Source organism: Centruroides sculpturatus, unplaced genomic scaffold (genome assembly GCF_000671375.1).
Source record: "Centruroides sculpturatus isolate CEXI.00-Female unplaced genomic scaffold, Cexi_2.0 scaffold2011, whole genome shotgun sequence".
Classification (NCBI taxonomy): domain Eukaryota; kingdom Metazoa; phylum Arthropoda; class Arachnida; order Scorpiones; family Buthidae; genus Centruroides; species Centruroides sculpturatus.
Genome location: NW_019392608.1, coordinates 16,486 through 33,473, shown reverse-complemented (window position 1 = coordinate 33,473; position 16,988 = coordinate 16,486). Strand labels below are relative to the sequence as shown.

Below are 16,988 nucleotides of genomic sequence, written 5' to 3'. Positions count from 1 at the left end.
ATTAAGATAATTACATTATAGCTAATCTTACTCGTTTTCACAAAATGCAAGAATTAGGTCCCCCGTTTCCAGACTAATTAGAGAATTTTTACGTTTAGTCAAACGAACTATTTTCAACGTTTCTGGAACGTTTACAATCGTTCTATAATCGAACCAATTCGAATTTTATGTTTGAATTTAATTCGAACAAATTCGAAAAAATCGAACAAAACATTCGAAATAGAAAGCCACTTTCAGCCTCATATCTCCCACACTCTTATAGCTATCGAGACGCAACCACACCTATGCACGAATGGAGACTTGGGGCTACCACCACATACAAACACCATTCACGTGCGATGTGTAGTTTTGGCGAAAAAGTGAAATATAGGGACATACATGTCCATTTTTATATATATAATATAGATTATCACAAATTTGGTAATTTAAATATGTTAATATGAATAAAAACATATAAAATTACTTGTTGAATTAATAAATATTAGCAGCAATAAATAAATATTAAAATTAATAATTTTGTAATGATACTAACTTTAATTTTGCATTATTTATAACTCGATATTTTTAAAACTGATATAAAATAATGTTGTGTTTTATAATCATGAATGGTTATAAAACATCAACATCATAAATATATTAAATGTGAAAAATGCTCATTTAAATTAGAAAATTGTTATATAGATGTAAGCTTTATAAGCAACAAAAAATTATGATTTATTAATTAAAGTTTATTTATTTTAATTAAACTATTTGAATTAGTTTTTTTGTAAAATAGAATAGTTTTATATAAAAAATAAAAAAATAATAATTTTTTTCTTGTTTGTTTCAGTGATGGAAATTCGTCACATACTTCATATTATTCGATGTGGTTTAATGCTGATATACGTTGTTCTTAACAATTTATATACTATCCCTTCCTATCTTTTATGGTGTTGGCTGTTCCTGTTTCCAATTAGAGTGGTACATCCGAATTTTTATTGGTACTTAGAAGGTAAACTTTTGAAATGGATGCTGTGTTCAGTAGCATCATGGAGTTGGTGGGCTAAATATTATAGTAAGTTTAATTCTTATATACTTTATATTATAAAAATTAAATTTTTTTGGATTAAAATATGATACAGGCTGACCATGTTAATTTTTTGAACACCGTATGTTTTGAAACCTTCATATAAAGTATTCATTGTCAATAGCTCTTAATTTTAGATTGGTTTAAGACCATTATCATGAACTAAAGAAAACTTCAAAATTTTAATCTGGATTCAAATTATATAAAAATTGCTGAAATGAACTTTTAAATATTTAAATATTTCACTATAATAAAATATTTCATATAATTTATGAACTAAAGAATTGAAATAGTGCAATTATACAAATAAGGTTATTGTAAACATTCTTTAAGGGCTAACTTTTGTTAAATTAGTAATGTGTTATAAATACACTTTCTTGCAAATTAAAGGAAATGTGTAAATGAATTTGCGCAACTGTCTTTATTTTAACACTAGCTGTACCCGGCCACGCGTTGCTACGGCTCAAAATGTATCTACTATAAATGTATAACACTCCCCGCGGGAGGGAATTTTGAAAAATCTCTTTTTAGTGTACATTCTCTTGACGTACCCTATTAAAACACAATCAAAAGTGCAAAAAACCGCACATAGAATAGTATAATAGAAACTGAGTTCTTCACGGTAAGCCTTAATCCTGTCTGTTTCCCCTACATGGAGGGAATTTCGACATCTATATAATATGAAAATGCGCATATTTGAATGCAACATTGTGTCAAAATTTGAAAGCAAGCAGTGAAGAACTTTCAGAGATTTAAGATTTTGAAAAAACAAACATTAAATTTTTATTTATATAGATTAATTCCTCTTTAAACATCAAATTTACCTTTAAAAATAATTCTAAAATTTTTCTGATTGAAATTTATGTGGTAGTATCCCTGCTCTTATTGTGCAGTTGGATTGTGAGAAAATGTCGTTAAGAGAGTGCATCTCCAGTAAGTTTAATGTCTTGAACCGAAGTTTTGTTCTCAGAAATGTCTCTTGAACTATATGTCAATAGACTACAAAAAAAAATATGGAATTGTAAATAAGATTTATTTAATTTTTAAACTTTTATAGCTAAATATTTCATAATTTTCCAGGTGAAAATATTTGTTTAAGAAAAAATAAGACACACTAGTACAAAGTTAAAATTGTGTGTGGCACCATCTGTTATGAGATTTCATTAAAAAATAACTTTTTTTTATTATAAACTCACGTGGGGACAGAATTTCAAACTGTATATTATATAAAAACATGCCCATATTCAAACGGAATGTTGTGTGAAAATTTCAAAGGAATCAGTGAAGAACTTTCGGAGATTAGCTATTAGGAACAAACTAACATTACATTTTTATGTACAGTACATAGATAAATCACTTATTTGACATAAACGGTACAGAAACATGAGAGAGACTACTACTATAAATTGCATATTTTCTTTGCCATTACTAATCAAGGGTGGTTATTATTTCCTTTGCACATACCCATTTGATATCTGTTACTAATGTAGTATTTAAATATTTATTTATGAAAATTTTGATTTAAAAAAAAATTAATTATACACTTGAAATGGGAACTAGTATCCTTATACTGAATGTTACTTTCTATATAACAGTAATAATGCCAGTGTGAAATGAAATAACTTGCAGATATGTGTACAGCGTNTTTCAACATCGGATACGTTAAACTATTTTTTCGTACATAAATCGGTTATCCGAAATATCAGTTATACGAACAACCCCAGTCCCCAATTGATTCGGAAAATCGACGCTCTACTGTACTTCATAATGTTTAGCAGTTTAGGTACTAATAAAATTATATATGCTAATGAAATGCAAACCAGTAATATATAGTTTATTCTGATCATTTTACTGGTCAAGGTAGTTTGAATATACACAAGAAATTGTACTATCTTTTAGCATTAAATTTATTTGTTTGATGAATTAAATACTGTACAAGTACTTTCAACATTTCAAAATGACTTCCTCAGGCAAAAAAAGAATATATAAAATACATTTCAGAAAACATTTTCACTCTCTTTATATTAACTAGACAATAGAACAGTGATTCTCTACCTTTATTTTGTTGTGGAACACTTTTAATAATTTAAAATTTTGGCGGCACACATGGTTACTTCAGTAAGTACTGCAGGACAACAGGTGACGTCATAACAGTGATTTTTAAACGCAGTTGATTATTTAGGTCACATTTTCTAAATTCCTTGGTAACTAATGGCAGTTACCGGTAACACCAGTTACGATTTCCAGGAAGATAGAACTGATTAAACTACTTATCTGACGTTTCTTATGTGTGGATGTTCGCAGTGGCGGCACACTTCAAAAACCTTGCAGCACAGTGGTTGAGAATCACTGCAGTAGAAGAAGCAATCAGTGCCACCTGAAAATTTCGTAAAACTAGCCAAAATTTAATATATTATTACTGACATGAAAACAAAAATTAATTTCTAAGTTCAGCTATTCTTATAGACCTGGGGAAATCTGTGGTCTTTTATGGCTTCTAGCGCATCCTGATAAAATATAAAATAGTCAAATTTGTGGCAGCAAAATTAAATTTATTTTTTATGAAAATATATTTTTGGATATCTTCCTCAGTAGACATGTAAGTATAGTTTATATGCATTATTGGTGCATGTTTGCCAAATGCCACTTATGTGTACATTATGCATCCATTTTGAGTTCATTCTGAAATAGGAACTGGCCTTCTGACTAAAAACGTCTCCATATTTGTTATAGATAGTGTTACGGTAAGTGTAGTTATTATTAAATAAAAATTAAAAAGTTCTAAGTTAGTCCAACAATAGTTAATTAAATACTGAATCTAGCAAGTTGTATGTTCTTGAGAACAAAGCAATTAAAACACACTGCATTTTTATACACTTGTTTTTTATTTCTTCTGTCACTACATATACATTTTGGTCTTTCAGCATATATTTGAAACATATAATACCTATGTTGGAGAAGAAGCAGTTCTGAATATGAGTTATAACATTTTTTATACATTAATAAAACTTACCGGTAACATCTACAAAACAAAATTCTGACCAATACAATATGTTTTAAATAAGTTTTACTCTGTATATATAACTTACAAAATTATGTATTAATGTATATAAAATATTAATATTACAAAATTCATTTGTCTTATTATATTGTATTAGAACAAATATGTTATATTTTGTAAATTTAAGAATAAGAGCTTGATTATTCTTTTCTAAATAAATTTTAAAAAATAATAATAGCATGATGAATTTGAATTAGATACTTATTATACATACAGAATTTATAGTTGATGATAAATAGTTCTCAAATTTAATTCTTAAAATAATAATCTTTTGAGAAGTTAAAGCATGTTTGATTATTCATAAATATTTTTATAAACTACATGTGACTCCACTTCAGTAAAAATTAAATCCTGTAGATTCTAAAATACATTTAATTTTCTTTAAGAAGTTTTAAAAATTCTTAATTGTGTTATTTTTTAGCTATATTAAAATTGTTGAATTAGTAGATTAGAAAAAGAGTTTATGAAATTTTAAAATAGCATACTTTCATATTCATCATTAAACTTTTTAAATTTAAAATTAATTTTTATTTACCTGATCTTGCCAAGATGTAAGTCATAATAATTATTAAATAAAATATGTATTCTGATGGTAATATGTGTGTTGTATATCAGTATACAGGGTGTATCAGAATGACGTTTTAAAAATTTGGGGGATTGTAGAGGATGAAATTTTGAACATTTTGATATAAGGAATCCATAACTGGAAATGTGATATAAAGTTTCTACAGCAGTAGGAAGTGCTTGACCGCCCTTCACTTTGGTAGCTACCCTTCTGTCCATTGACGTCATGTTATTGTTCTTGACTTCTTCCTCTGAGGTTATGTAAAGTCACTTGTGTACGCAACACCTGTAGGAACAGTTTATGAGTTTACGGAGGGAATCTTTACAGCATTTAATAACATCAGAAGGAAGCGTGGCCTCTTACAGAGAGTTGGACAAAACATGGTTAGTCGTTGCACGTTATGTAACGAAGTTGGTGGTCGTCACATTGAACATTTACTCTAAAGTAGTGCAGCCACTGATTCCTTGTACAGTTTGATTGTACTCTACTGTTTTGTCAATAAAACTTGTCATAAATACTGTATTTTGCTGTTTCATTCAGCATACTGACTGCAAAGTGCTGTAGAAACTTTATACAGTGGTACATCAGGATATGAAATTAATCCATTCCGAAACTGAGATCGTATCATGAAAATGTCATAAGGTGAATCATTTTTTCCCATACGATTACATGTAAAACCAAATAATTTGTTCCAACACGAAAAACACACTCAAATTAAAACTAAGTAGTACATTGAAAAAAAAAAATTATAGTAAGGAAAACACTGAAAAATGCGTTTTGTATTTGTAAATGTATAAATAACCATAATAGAATAATAATTGATTAAAAAAATGTAGTTTTTATATGCACTTTACCTTTGAGGATAGACGACGGTGGAGGTGTAAACTGTGGCGGAAGAGAGGGAGGAGGGAAATGATACTAAAGCTTAGCTTACATAACATAATGTAACAATAACTTAAAAATAACTTAGAAAAGATTTTTAAAAATTAGTGTTATTTTATTTTTTAATTTTTAATCACTGCTTTTTGCTTTCTTTCCTTCACTTCCACCAGCACTTTCACTGGATAGAGGTCGCTTGGTAAAATATCCATCCAAAGCAGTTTTGCTTTGCCTACTTTTTAAAATTTTTCTAAAAATGACTTAGGCAAATGTCATTACTCTGAGCAGCAATATGGTCAGTGTGAACCTTTTCGGGATGTTTCTTTTCAATAAAATCAGTCACTTTCTAATAATACCTCACAATTTCCTTTATCGAGCGAGATCCTTCCACAATGAAGCAAACAGGTGGACTGAGACCAACGAACAGAAGTGAATAAAAAATGGCGCTGCAAACTAATGTAATGTTATATGGTGAGTTTTGTTCGTATCGTGGAGCAAAAATATGTTCGAATTTCGTGTCGTATCGTGAAAATTTCATATGCTGGGCGTTCGTATCCTGAGGTACCACTGTATCACATTTCCGGCTATGGGTTCCTTATATCAAAATGTTCAAAATTTCATCCTTTACAATCCCCCAAATTTTTTAAATGCCATTCTGATACACCCTGTATAATACAATAAAAACTTCAAGAGGTGGAAACTTGTAAAAAACGGAGTAAATACAGTATTTTGAAATAATTAGATATACAGTAGAGCATCGATTATCCGATTCTCGATTAACCGTCACCTTGGTTAACCGACCGTGTTCTATTCGGCAAATTCAAGTATCCGCTAGTGATGTGGCGCTACAATATGTCTTGGCTACTTTAATAGTACTTTTACGTGTTTTAGCTGGCAACACTGGCTCGACCATGAAAGGGAGGAAAGTATTTAAACAAGGCTTAATTTTGTAATTATGAGTGGTTGTTTGTTTTGTGAGCAATAAAATAATTTAAAAATAATTTTTAATGGTACAATACAGACGATTATTATTTAAAAAAAATTTTTGTTAGGCTTAACATGGAGGAAAATTCAACGTGAAGTAGGTTAATAGCAATATACTAATATACTAATTACATGGGATATAATAATATACTACACTAATGATGGATTTTTTCATACTTTTCGGTTATCTGACTTTTCAATTATCCGACCAACCCCAGTCCCCAATTGAGTCGGATAATCGAAGCTCTACTGTATTTTGAAATGAATAGTATGATAGATATTGCAAAATATAAACAATATTTATTTAAATATAAAAATAAAATAAAATTATACATTTTATAAATAGTTTACTATTATAATATGTTGTCAGCAATGTTTATCTGGAAAATAATACATAAGAATCTACAAATTTAAAATATGGAAAAAATATTGTTCTTAACGGAGCATAAAACAAAAAATTCTTTGGTTTTTCACAATTTTCATTCCTGAAGATGGATGTGAATGCTTGAATTTGGGGGGATTTTATGCTCTATTAAAGCAAATATTTTTAATGCACTAAGAATATTGTGCAGCTTAAAATATAAATATTAAGTGTTTTATTAAAATGCCTCATTACATAATTAAAAACTAAAGAATTATTTTTTTAAACACTGAAAGTTTCATTTGGATAATCTTCAAAATAATAAATTTCAAAATTGTCTTTAAAAAATGCTGTTTAGTTGTTTTTACAATGTTTCCATGTTGTACTAAACTGGAAGTAAGAGTTAATGCAACAAAAATAGATGAATCTGGAGACAAGCATCGAATTCAAACTATATTTTAAATGGTTTAGATTAGAATTAAAATATTTAATATACAAGATTTTTAAAATCAGATCTGAAAGAAATCTATAAAAGTTTGAAAAATTATATTTGCAGAATTCAATATCTTTTAGAATATGATTTGTTGAAATTTTATTTTAAAGTATTAAATAATTATTTAAATGTAATATTGTTATATTAATGAATAATACATTATCATTTAATACTTATGATATTACATATTTGTACACAACAAAGCATTTTCTATAATTGCTTAATAGTAAGTTATAACTGGATAAATTTAACTTTCTATAATTTTAGTATTTAAGTACATCTTTAATATGTGAAACTATGTAAAATAATTTTGTTCATTTATTTATTTACTTTTATTGTAGAATGAACATACGGTGACAATTATAATGGATACAGGCACTGCTGTAACTGCACAACAAAATACTTCTTCAGGTAAGAAAATTGAATTTATAATCATTTTAAAATGCATTAAAACACATTTACTTGTTTGTTTCTCTTGCTAGATTTTAAAGATTCCAAAATTTCAATGTAAAAATATTATATAAGAATTTGAAAAATTTAATAACTTTATAGTAATTATCTTATGCATGTGAAGCCATTTCAAAAATGAGTCTTTGTTAAATGTGTAATATTCAAACAGGACAAAGCAGAAATATTAATGAAAATTCAAATATAAATAAAATCTGAGAATCAATCTAGTATATTAAATACACTAGATTGATACTTACATTACATTAGATTTTGTTAATAATGTATCTGTGTGAATATTTAAACTCAGACGAAAAATTTGTAACAGAACACACAATAAATTGGTTGAAAATGAAAAATAATTTCCAATTTTGAACATTGGTCAAAAGCAGCAAAATGCCATTTGAAAAAACACTGGAATTGGTTTTAACGTATAGTTAATCATGAGTGGTAACAGTTTAAATAAAATTAAATAGATTTATATTATAACTTAATTATTCAAGTGATAATATGAATCTGTAATAATGGCTATAATTAATACTGCTACTCATTCATAAGTCTGAGGTTAAAGTAGTAAAATTATATTGAATGCAAATGTTAAAATAGAAAAGAAATGCTCATGTAATATAATAGAAGAGAAATATGAAATCATATTAAAACTATAAGAGAATATAATAGAATAGAAATATAATAGAATAGAAATATGAAAATATAATAGAAGAGAAATATGAAATCATATTAAAACTATAAGGAGTTGCTTTATTCAAAGATAAAACCATTTGAACTGAGAATGTTTGAGAACACAGTTTTCTATTTTGCCAATCAATATAAATCTTAAACTATCTAATCAATTGACAATCATCTTATTCCAATCGATGAGTATAGTTTCATAAAGTACTTCTCTTACTGATAAATTGTGCTTAAGAATATCTGTACATATAACGAGCAATTATTTATTGTGATATGGTCACAATACCAGGCTGCAATTTTTAATAATATTTTTAATTTATTTAATTTAAAATATAGCTTTTAGTTTTAGTAGTGTCTTGCCCCTGTATATCACACTTTTTCTGTTAACAATAGAGTCATGCAGTCATCTATCTAACTCTGGAGAAAATTTATGAATTGAAGTAATGTGACTTTCAGTACAAACTGGAAGTTTGTATATAGTCAGTCGGAGCTTTCCATATCTGATCTCAACTTTCATCTGTCTAATTCTGTTCTCAAGATTAAGGAAGGACAGAAAGATGGCTACTAGTAGAAATTAATAGGTCTGCAGTTTGAAAATTGTAGCCTAATTTCTACTTATTTTATATAAGAACAAAATTAAAAAATTTTTTAGTAATTACATTTTTATTTCAGCAACTTTGCTTGTAGTTTACAAACTGAATTATTAGTCTATTATATTCTCAATATATCAATCCATTTCTAAAAGAAATTTTGGTTTGTGTGTATTCAAATGATTGAAAATGTTATAAATTAATTTGAGATGATACAAATGGAATTGCCAGTGTGAAATGAAATAACTTGCAGATATGTGTACAGCGTGTTGCACAATGTCCACCACAAATTGATATTTTCTCTTTAAAAAATTTGCAAATGGTCATCTGAAAAATTTACATTGTTTCACATTCAGGAATGTAACAATAATACATCAAAATAATTTGTAGAAATTTTAAAAAATTAATTATTTTATTGATTTTTAGGTGTTGCAAACAGATAGATTTAAATGATATATTTTCCATTGTAGAGCACATGTATGTCTCATTTATGCAAATTTGCAATTTTTTGGTACTTGTATCTTTGATGTCACTGAAGATTAATTTGCAATTTCATTTGTTACTTGTGGCAAGTTATAATTTTGTGAACATAAAAGGTCAAATAGACAAATTGTGAAAATTTTGAAACAATCGTGTAACGTTGTAAACAATTTTATATGATTAAAAGATTTTTATGGTGTTAATAATATATATATATATATATACTAGCTGTAAGGACCCACTTTGCTGGGTTTTTATTTTTATGTAATATAGTTTTTTTATATATATATAAAAGACTGTTTTTCTAAGTAATCTAGGATCTAGCTGCAAGGACCCNTAGCAGTTTAGGTACTAATAAAATTATATATGCTAATGAAATGCAAACCAGTAATATATAGTTTATTCTGATCATTTTACTGGTCAAGGTAGTTTGAATATACACAAGAAATTGTACTATCTTTTAGCATTAAATTTATTTGTTTGATGAATTAAATACTGTACAAGTACTTTCAACATTTCAAAATGACTTCCTCAGGCAAAAAAAGAATATATAAAATACATTTCAGAAAACATTTTCACTCTCTTTATATTAACTAGACAATAGAACAGTGATTCTCTACCTTTATTTTGTTGTGGAACACTTTTAATAATTTAAAATTTTGGCGGCACACATGGTTACTTCAGTAAGTACTGCAGGACAACAGGTGACGTCATAACAGTGATTTTTAAACGCAGTTGATTATTTAGGTCACATTTTCTAAATTCCTTGGTAACTAATGGCAGTTACCGGTAACACCAGTTACGATTTCCAGGAAGATAGAACTGATTAAACTACTTATCTGACGTTTCTTATGTGTGGATGTTCGCAGTGGCGGCACACTTCAAAAACCTTGCAGCACAGTGGTTGAGAATCACTGCAGTAGAAGAAGCAATCAGTGCCACCTGAAAATTTCGTAAAACTAGCCAAAATTTAATATATTATTACTGACATGAAAACAAAAATTAATTTCTAAGTTCAGCTATTCTTATAGACCTGGGGAAATCTGTGGTCTTTTATGGCTTCTAGCGCATCCTGATAAAATATAAAATAGTCAAATTTGTGGCAGCAAAATTAAATTTATTTTTTATGAAAATATATTTTTGGATATCTTCCTCAGTAGACATGTAAGTATAGTTTATATGCATTATTGGTGCATGTTTGCCAAATGCCACTTATGTGTACATTATGCATCCATTTTGAGTTCATTCTGAAATAGGAACTGGCCTTCTGACTAAAAACGTCTCCATATTTGTTATAGATAGTGTTACGGTAAGTGTAGTTATTATTAAATAAAAATTAAAAAGTTCTAAGTTAGTCCAACAATAGTTAATTAAATACTGAATCTAGCAAGTTGTATGTTCTTGAGAACAAAGCAATTAAAACACACTGCATTTTTATACACTTGTTTTTTATTTCTTCTGTCACTACATATACATTTTGGTCTTTCAGCATATATTTGAAACATATAATACCTATGTTGGAGAAGAAGCAGTTCTGAATATGAGTTATAACATTTTTTATACATTAATAAAACTTACCGGTAACATCTACAAAACAAAATTCTGACCAATACAATATGTTTTAAATAAGTTTTACTCTGTATATATAACTTACAAAATTATGTATTAATGTATATAAAATATTAATATTACAAAATTCATTTGTCTTATTATATTGTATTAGAACAAATATGTTATATTTTGTAAATTTAAGAATAAGAGCTTGATTATTCTTTTCTAAATAAATTTTAAAAAATAATAATAGCATGATGAATTTGAATTAGATACTTATTATACATACAGAATTTATAGTTGATGATAAATAGTTCTCAAATTTAATTCTTAAAATAATAATCTTTTGAGAAGTTAAAGCATGTTTGATTATTCATAAATATTTTTATAAACTACATGTGACTCCACTTCAGTAAAAATTAAATCCTGTAGATTCTAAAATACATTTAATTTTCTTTAAGAAGTTTTAAAAATTCTTAATTGTGTTATTTTTTAGCTATATTAAAATTGTTGAATTAGTAGATTAGAAAAAGAGTTTATGAAATTTTAAAATAGCATACTTTCATATTCATCATTAAACTTTTTAAATTTAAAATTAATTTTTATTTACCTGATCTTGCCAAGATGTAAGTCATAATAATTATTAAATAAAATATGTATTCTGATGGTAATATGTGTGTTGTATATCAGTATACAGGGTGTATCAGAATGACGTTTTAAAAATTTGGGGGATTGTAGAGGATGAAATTTTGAACATTTTGATATAAGGAATCCATAACTGGAAATGTGATATAAAGTTTCTACAGCAGTAGGAAGTGCTTGACCGCCCTTCACTTTGGTAGCTACCCTTCTGTCCATTGACGTCATGTTATTGTTCTTGACTTCTTCCTCTGAGGTTATGTAAAGTCACTTGTGTACGCAACACCTGTAGGAACAGTTTATGAGTTTACGGAGGGAATCTTTACAGCATTTAATAACATCAGAAGGAAGCGTGGCCTCTTACAGAGAGTTGGACAAAACATGGTTAGTCGTTGCACGTTATGTAACGAAGTTGGTGGTCGTCACATTGAACATTTACTCTAAAGTAGTGCAGCCACTGATTCCTTGTACAGTTTGATTGTACTCTAATGTTTTGTCAATAAAACTTGTCATAAATACTGTATTTTGCTGTTTCATTCAGCATACTGACTGCAAAGTGCTGTAGAAACTTTATACAGTGGTACATCAGGATATGAAATTAATCCATTCCGAAACTGAGATCGTATCATGAAAATGTCATAAGGTGAATCATTTTTTCCCATACGATTACATGTAAAACCAAATAATTTGTTCCAACACGAAAAACACACTCAAATTAAAACTAAGTAGTACATTGAAAAAAAATTATACTGAACAGCCATCCTTTAAATTCTTAGTTGTAGAAATAGGAGAAGATATCACACCCTGTTTGGAACAGCGTTGTTTAATTTTGGTTAATCATCAATCGACGAGTGATGTACCACTTTTAATGACTGCCTTCGAGAATAAGACTGGAGTTCTAGAAGGTGTATTGTGGATCATGGATCATTTGTTTCGATACACCAATTTTGGTCTTGTCTCATCAACTCGTGGAGATTTTTTTATAACTCAGGTAATTGATTAACATTCATTTTCCTCCATTTATTTTAAGTTCTTAATGATGATGCAAGAAATTTCTACAGAATTAATTTTTTATTATTGTCAGTATTATTATTAGTTTTATATGAAGACATTTTTTATATTGTTAATTCTCTAATTATTGAAAATTATCAATAGTTATGATATATATAGCTTTAATAGTAAATTTATGTAGGTATTAATAAAATAATTGAAATCATTATTATTTTTGGATTAATCTAGGATATTTTGTAAATTTGCATAATTTATATCAGTGTTAAAAACCACACAGAACAGTATGAGAATAATACAGTATAAATTAATTTTATTGTGTCTTTATTTATTTATTCTAAAATTAAATTTTTTACTAGGGTAAAAATGTACGCAGTAGTCAATTAAAATCTTTAGAAGATCATCTTTTCGATGTTTATATGCCTCGTACAAGACAGTGGTTAGTGCTGTTTCCAGAAGGTGGATTCCTGAGAAAAAGAAGAGAAACAAGTCAAAAGTATACATAATTTTATTGAAATTTTATAGTTAAATTGTATAAATAGATGATATATTTTGATATTTATTTTTTATTTCCTTTAACAGGTATGCTAAGAAAAACAATTATCCCTTTTTGCAGCATGTAACACTGCCTCGAGTAGGAGCTATGTATACCATTATAAATTCACTCCGTCCTGGGAAAGTGGAAGAGAATTTAAAACAAAGAAGGAACTCAGATATACTTAGTACATATANGATATAATAATATACTACACTAATGATGGATTTTTTCATACTTTTCGGTTATCTGACTTTTCAATTATCCGACCAACCCCAGTCCCCAATTGAGTCGGATAATCGAAGCTCTACTGTATTTTGAAATGAATAGTATGATAGATATTGCAAAATATAAACAATATTTATTTAAATATAAAAATAAAATAAAATTATACATTTTATAAATAGTTTACTATTATAATATGTTGTCAGCAATGTTTATCTGGAAAATAATACATAAGAATCTACAAATTTAAAATATGGAAAAAATATTGTTCTTAACGGAGCATAAAACAAAAAATTCTTTGGTTTTTCACAATTTTCATTCCTGAAGATGGATGTGAATGCTTGAATTTGGGGGGATTTTATGCTCTATTAAAGCAAATATTTTTAATGCACTAAGAATATTGTGCAGCTTAAAATATAAATATTAAGTGTTTTATTAAAATGCCTCATTACATAATTAAAAACTAAAGAATTATTTTTTTAAACACTGAAAGTTTCATTTGGATAATCTTCAAAATAATAAATTTCAAAATTGTCTTTAAAAAATGCTGTTTAGTTGTTTTTACAATGTTTCCATGTTGTACTAAACTGGAAGTAAGAGTTAATGCAACAAAAATAGATGAATCTGGAGACAAGCATCGAATTCAAACTATATTTTAAATGGTTTAGATTAGAATTAAAATATTTAATATACAAGATTTTTAAAATCAGATCTGAAAGAAATCTATAAAAGTTTGAAAAATTATATTTGCAGAATTCAATATCTTTTAGAATATGATTTGTTGAAATTTTATTTTAAAGTATTAAATAATTATTTAAATGTAATATTGTTATATTAATGAATAATACATTATCATTTAATACTTATGATATTACATATTTGTACACAACAAAGCATTTTCTATAATTGCTTAATAGTAAGTTATAACTGGATAAATTTAACTTTCTATAATTTTAGTATTTAAGTACATCTTTAATATGTGAAACTATGTAAAATAATTTTGTTCATTTATTTATTTACTTTTATTGTAGAATGAACATACGGTGACAATTATAATGGATACAGGCACTGCTGTAACTGCACAACAAAATACTTCTTCAGGTAAGAAAATTGAATTTATAATCATTTTAAAATGCATTAAAACACATTTACTTGTTTGTTTCTCTTGCTAGATTTTAAAGATTCCAAAATTTCAATGTAAAAATATTATATAAGAATTTGAAAAATTTAATAACTTTATAGTAATTATCTTATGCATGTGAAGCCATTTCAAAAATGAGTCTTTGTTAAATGTGTAATATTCAAACAGGACAAAGCAGAAATATTAATGAAAATTCAAATATAAATAAAATCTGAGAATCAATCTAGTATATTAAATACACTAGATTGATACTTACATTACATTAGATTTTGTTAATAATGTATCTGTGTGAATATTTAAACTCAGACGAAAAATTTGTAACAGAACACACAATAAATTGGTTGAAAATGAAAAATAATTTCCAATTTTGAACATTGGTCAAAAGCAGCAAAATGCCATTTGAAAAAACACTGGAATTGGTTTTAACGTATAGTTAATCATGAGTGGTAACAGTTTAAATAAAATTAAATAGATTTATATTATAACTTAATTATTCAAGTGATAATATGAATCTGTAATAATGGCTATAATTAATACTGCTACTCATTCATAAGTCTGAGGTTAAAGTAGTAAAATTATATTGAATGCAAATGTTAAAATAGAAAAGAAATGCTCATGTAATATAATAGAAGAGAAATATGAAATCATATTAAAACTATAAGAGAATATAATAGAATAGAAATATGAAAATATAATAGAAGAGAAATATGAAATCATATTAAAACTATAAGGAGTTGCTTTATTCAAAGATAAAACCATTTGAACTGAGAATGTTTGAGAACACAGTTTTCTATTTTGCCAATCAATATAAATCTTAAACTATCTAATCAATTGACAATCATCTTATTCCAATCGATGAGTATAGTTTCATAAAGTACTTCTCTTACTGATAAATTGTGCTTAAGAATATCTGTACATATAACGAGCAATTATTTATTGTGATATGGTCACAATACCAGGCTGCAATTTTTAATAATATTTTTAATTTATTTAATTTAAAATATAGCTTTTAGTTTTAGTAGTGTCTTGCCCCTGTATATCACACTTTTTCTGTTAACAATAGAGTCATGCAGTCATCTATCTAACTCTGGAGAAAATTTATGAATTGAAGTAATGTGACTTTCAGTACAAACTGGAAGTTTGTATATAGTCAGTCGGAGCTTTCCATATCTGATCTCAACTTTCATCTGTCTAATTCTGTTCTCAAGATTAAGGAAGGACAGAAAGATGGCTACTAGTAGAAATTAATAGGTCTGCAGTTTGAAAATTGTAGCCTAATTTCTACTTATTTTATATAAGAACAAAATTAAAAAATTTTTTAGTAATTACATTTTTATTTCAGCAACTTTGCTTGTAGTTTACAAACTGAATTATTAGTCTATTATATTCTCAATATATCAATCCATTTCTAAAAGAAATTTTGGTTTGTGTGTATTCAAATGATTGAAAATGTTATAAATTAATTTGAGATGATACAAATGGAATTGCCAGTGTGAAATGAAATAACTTGCAGATATGTGTACAGCGTGTTGCACAATGTCCACCACAAATTGATATTTTCTCTTTAAAAAATTTGCAAATGGTCATCTGAAAAATTTACATTGTTTCACATTCAGGAATGTAACAATAATACATCAAAATAATTTGTAGAAATTTTAAAAAATTAATTATTTTATTGATTTTTAGGTGTTGCAAACAGATAGATTTAAATGATATATTTTCCATTGTAGAGCACATGTATGTCTCATTTATGCAAATTTGCAATTTTTTGGTACTTGTATCTTTGATGTCACTGAAGATTAATTTGCAATTTCATTTGTTACTTGTGGCAAGTTATAATTTTGTGAACATAAAAGGTCAAATAGACAAATTGTGAAAATTTTGAAACAATCGTGTAACGTTGTAAACAATTTTATATGATTAAAAGATTTTTATGGTGTTAATAATATATATATATATATATACTAGCTGTAAGGACCCACTTTGCTGGGTTTTTATTTTTATGTAATATAGTTTTTTTATATATATATAAAAGACTGTTTTTCTAAGTAATCTAGGATCTAGCTGCAAGGACCTGCTTCGCTGGACAAAAAGTAATGATAGTGAAGATTAAGATAATTACATTATAGCTAATCTTACTCGTTTTCACAAAATGCAAGAATTAGGTCCCCCGTTTCCAGACTAATTAGAGAATTTTTACGTTTAGTCAAACGAACTATTTTCAACGTTTCTGGAACGTTTACAATCGTTCTATAATCGAACCAATATTCGAA

The 16,988-nt window shown here is 27.1% G+C and overlaps 1 protein-coding gene across 2 annotated transcripts in view; it reads left to right on the top strand.

The window, feature by feature from the left end:
- The window catches only part of LOC111617654 (acyl-CoA:lysophosphatidylglycerol acyltransferase 1-like), a 59,310-nt gene that overhangs the window by 34,446 nt on the left and 7,876 nt on the right, over positions 1-16,988 (top strand). For both annotated transcript variants that reach the window (XM_023358927.1, XM_023358928.1), the window contains exons 3-6: positions 830-1,054; positions 12,583-12,797; positions 13,174-13,310; positions 13,397-13,536. In XM_023358927.1, coding sequence (XP_023214695.1) covers positions 830-1,054; positions 12,583-12,797; positions 13,174-13,310; positions 13,397-13,536 — 717 coding nt within the window. The remainder of the gene's footprint in view (positions 1-829; positions 1,055-12,582; positions 12,798-13,173; positions 13,311-13,396; positions 13,537-16,988) is intronic.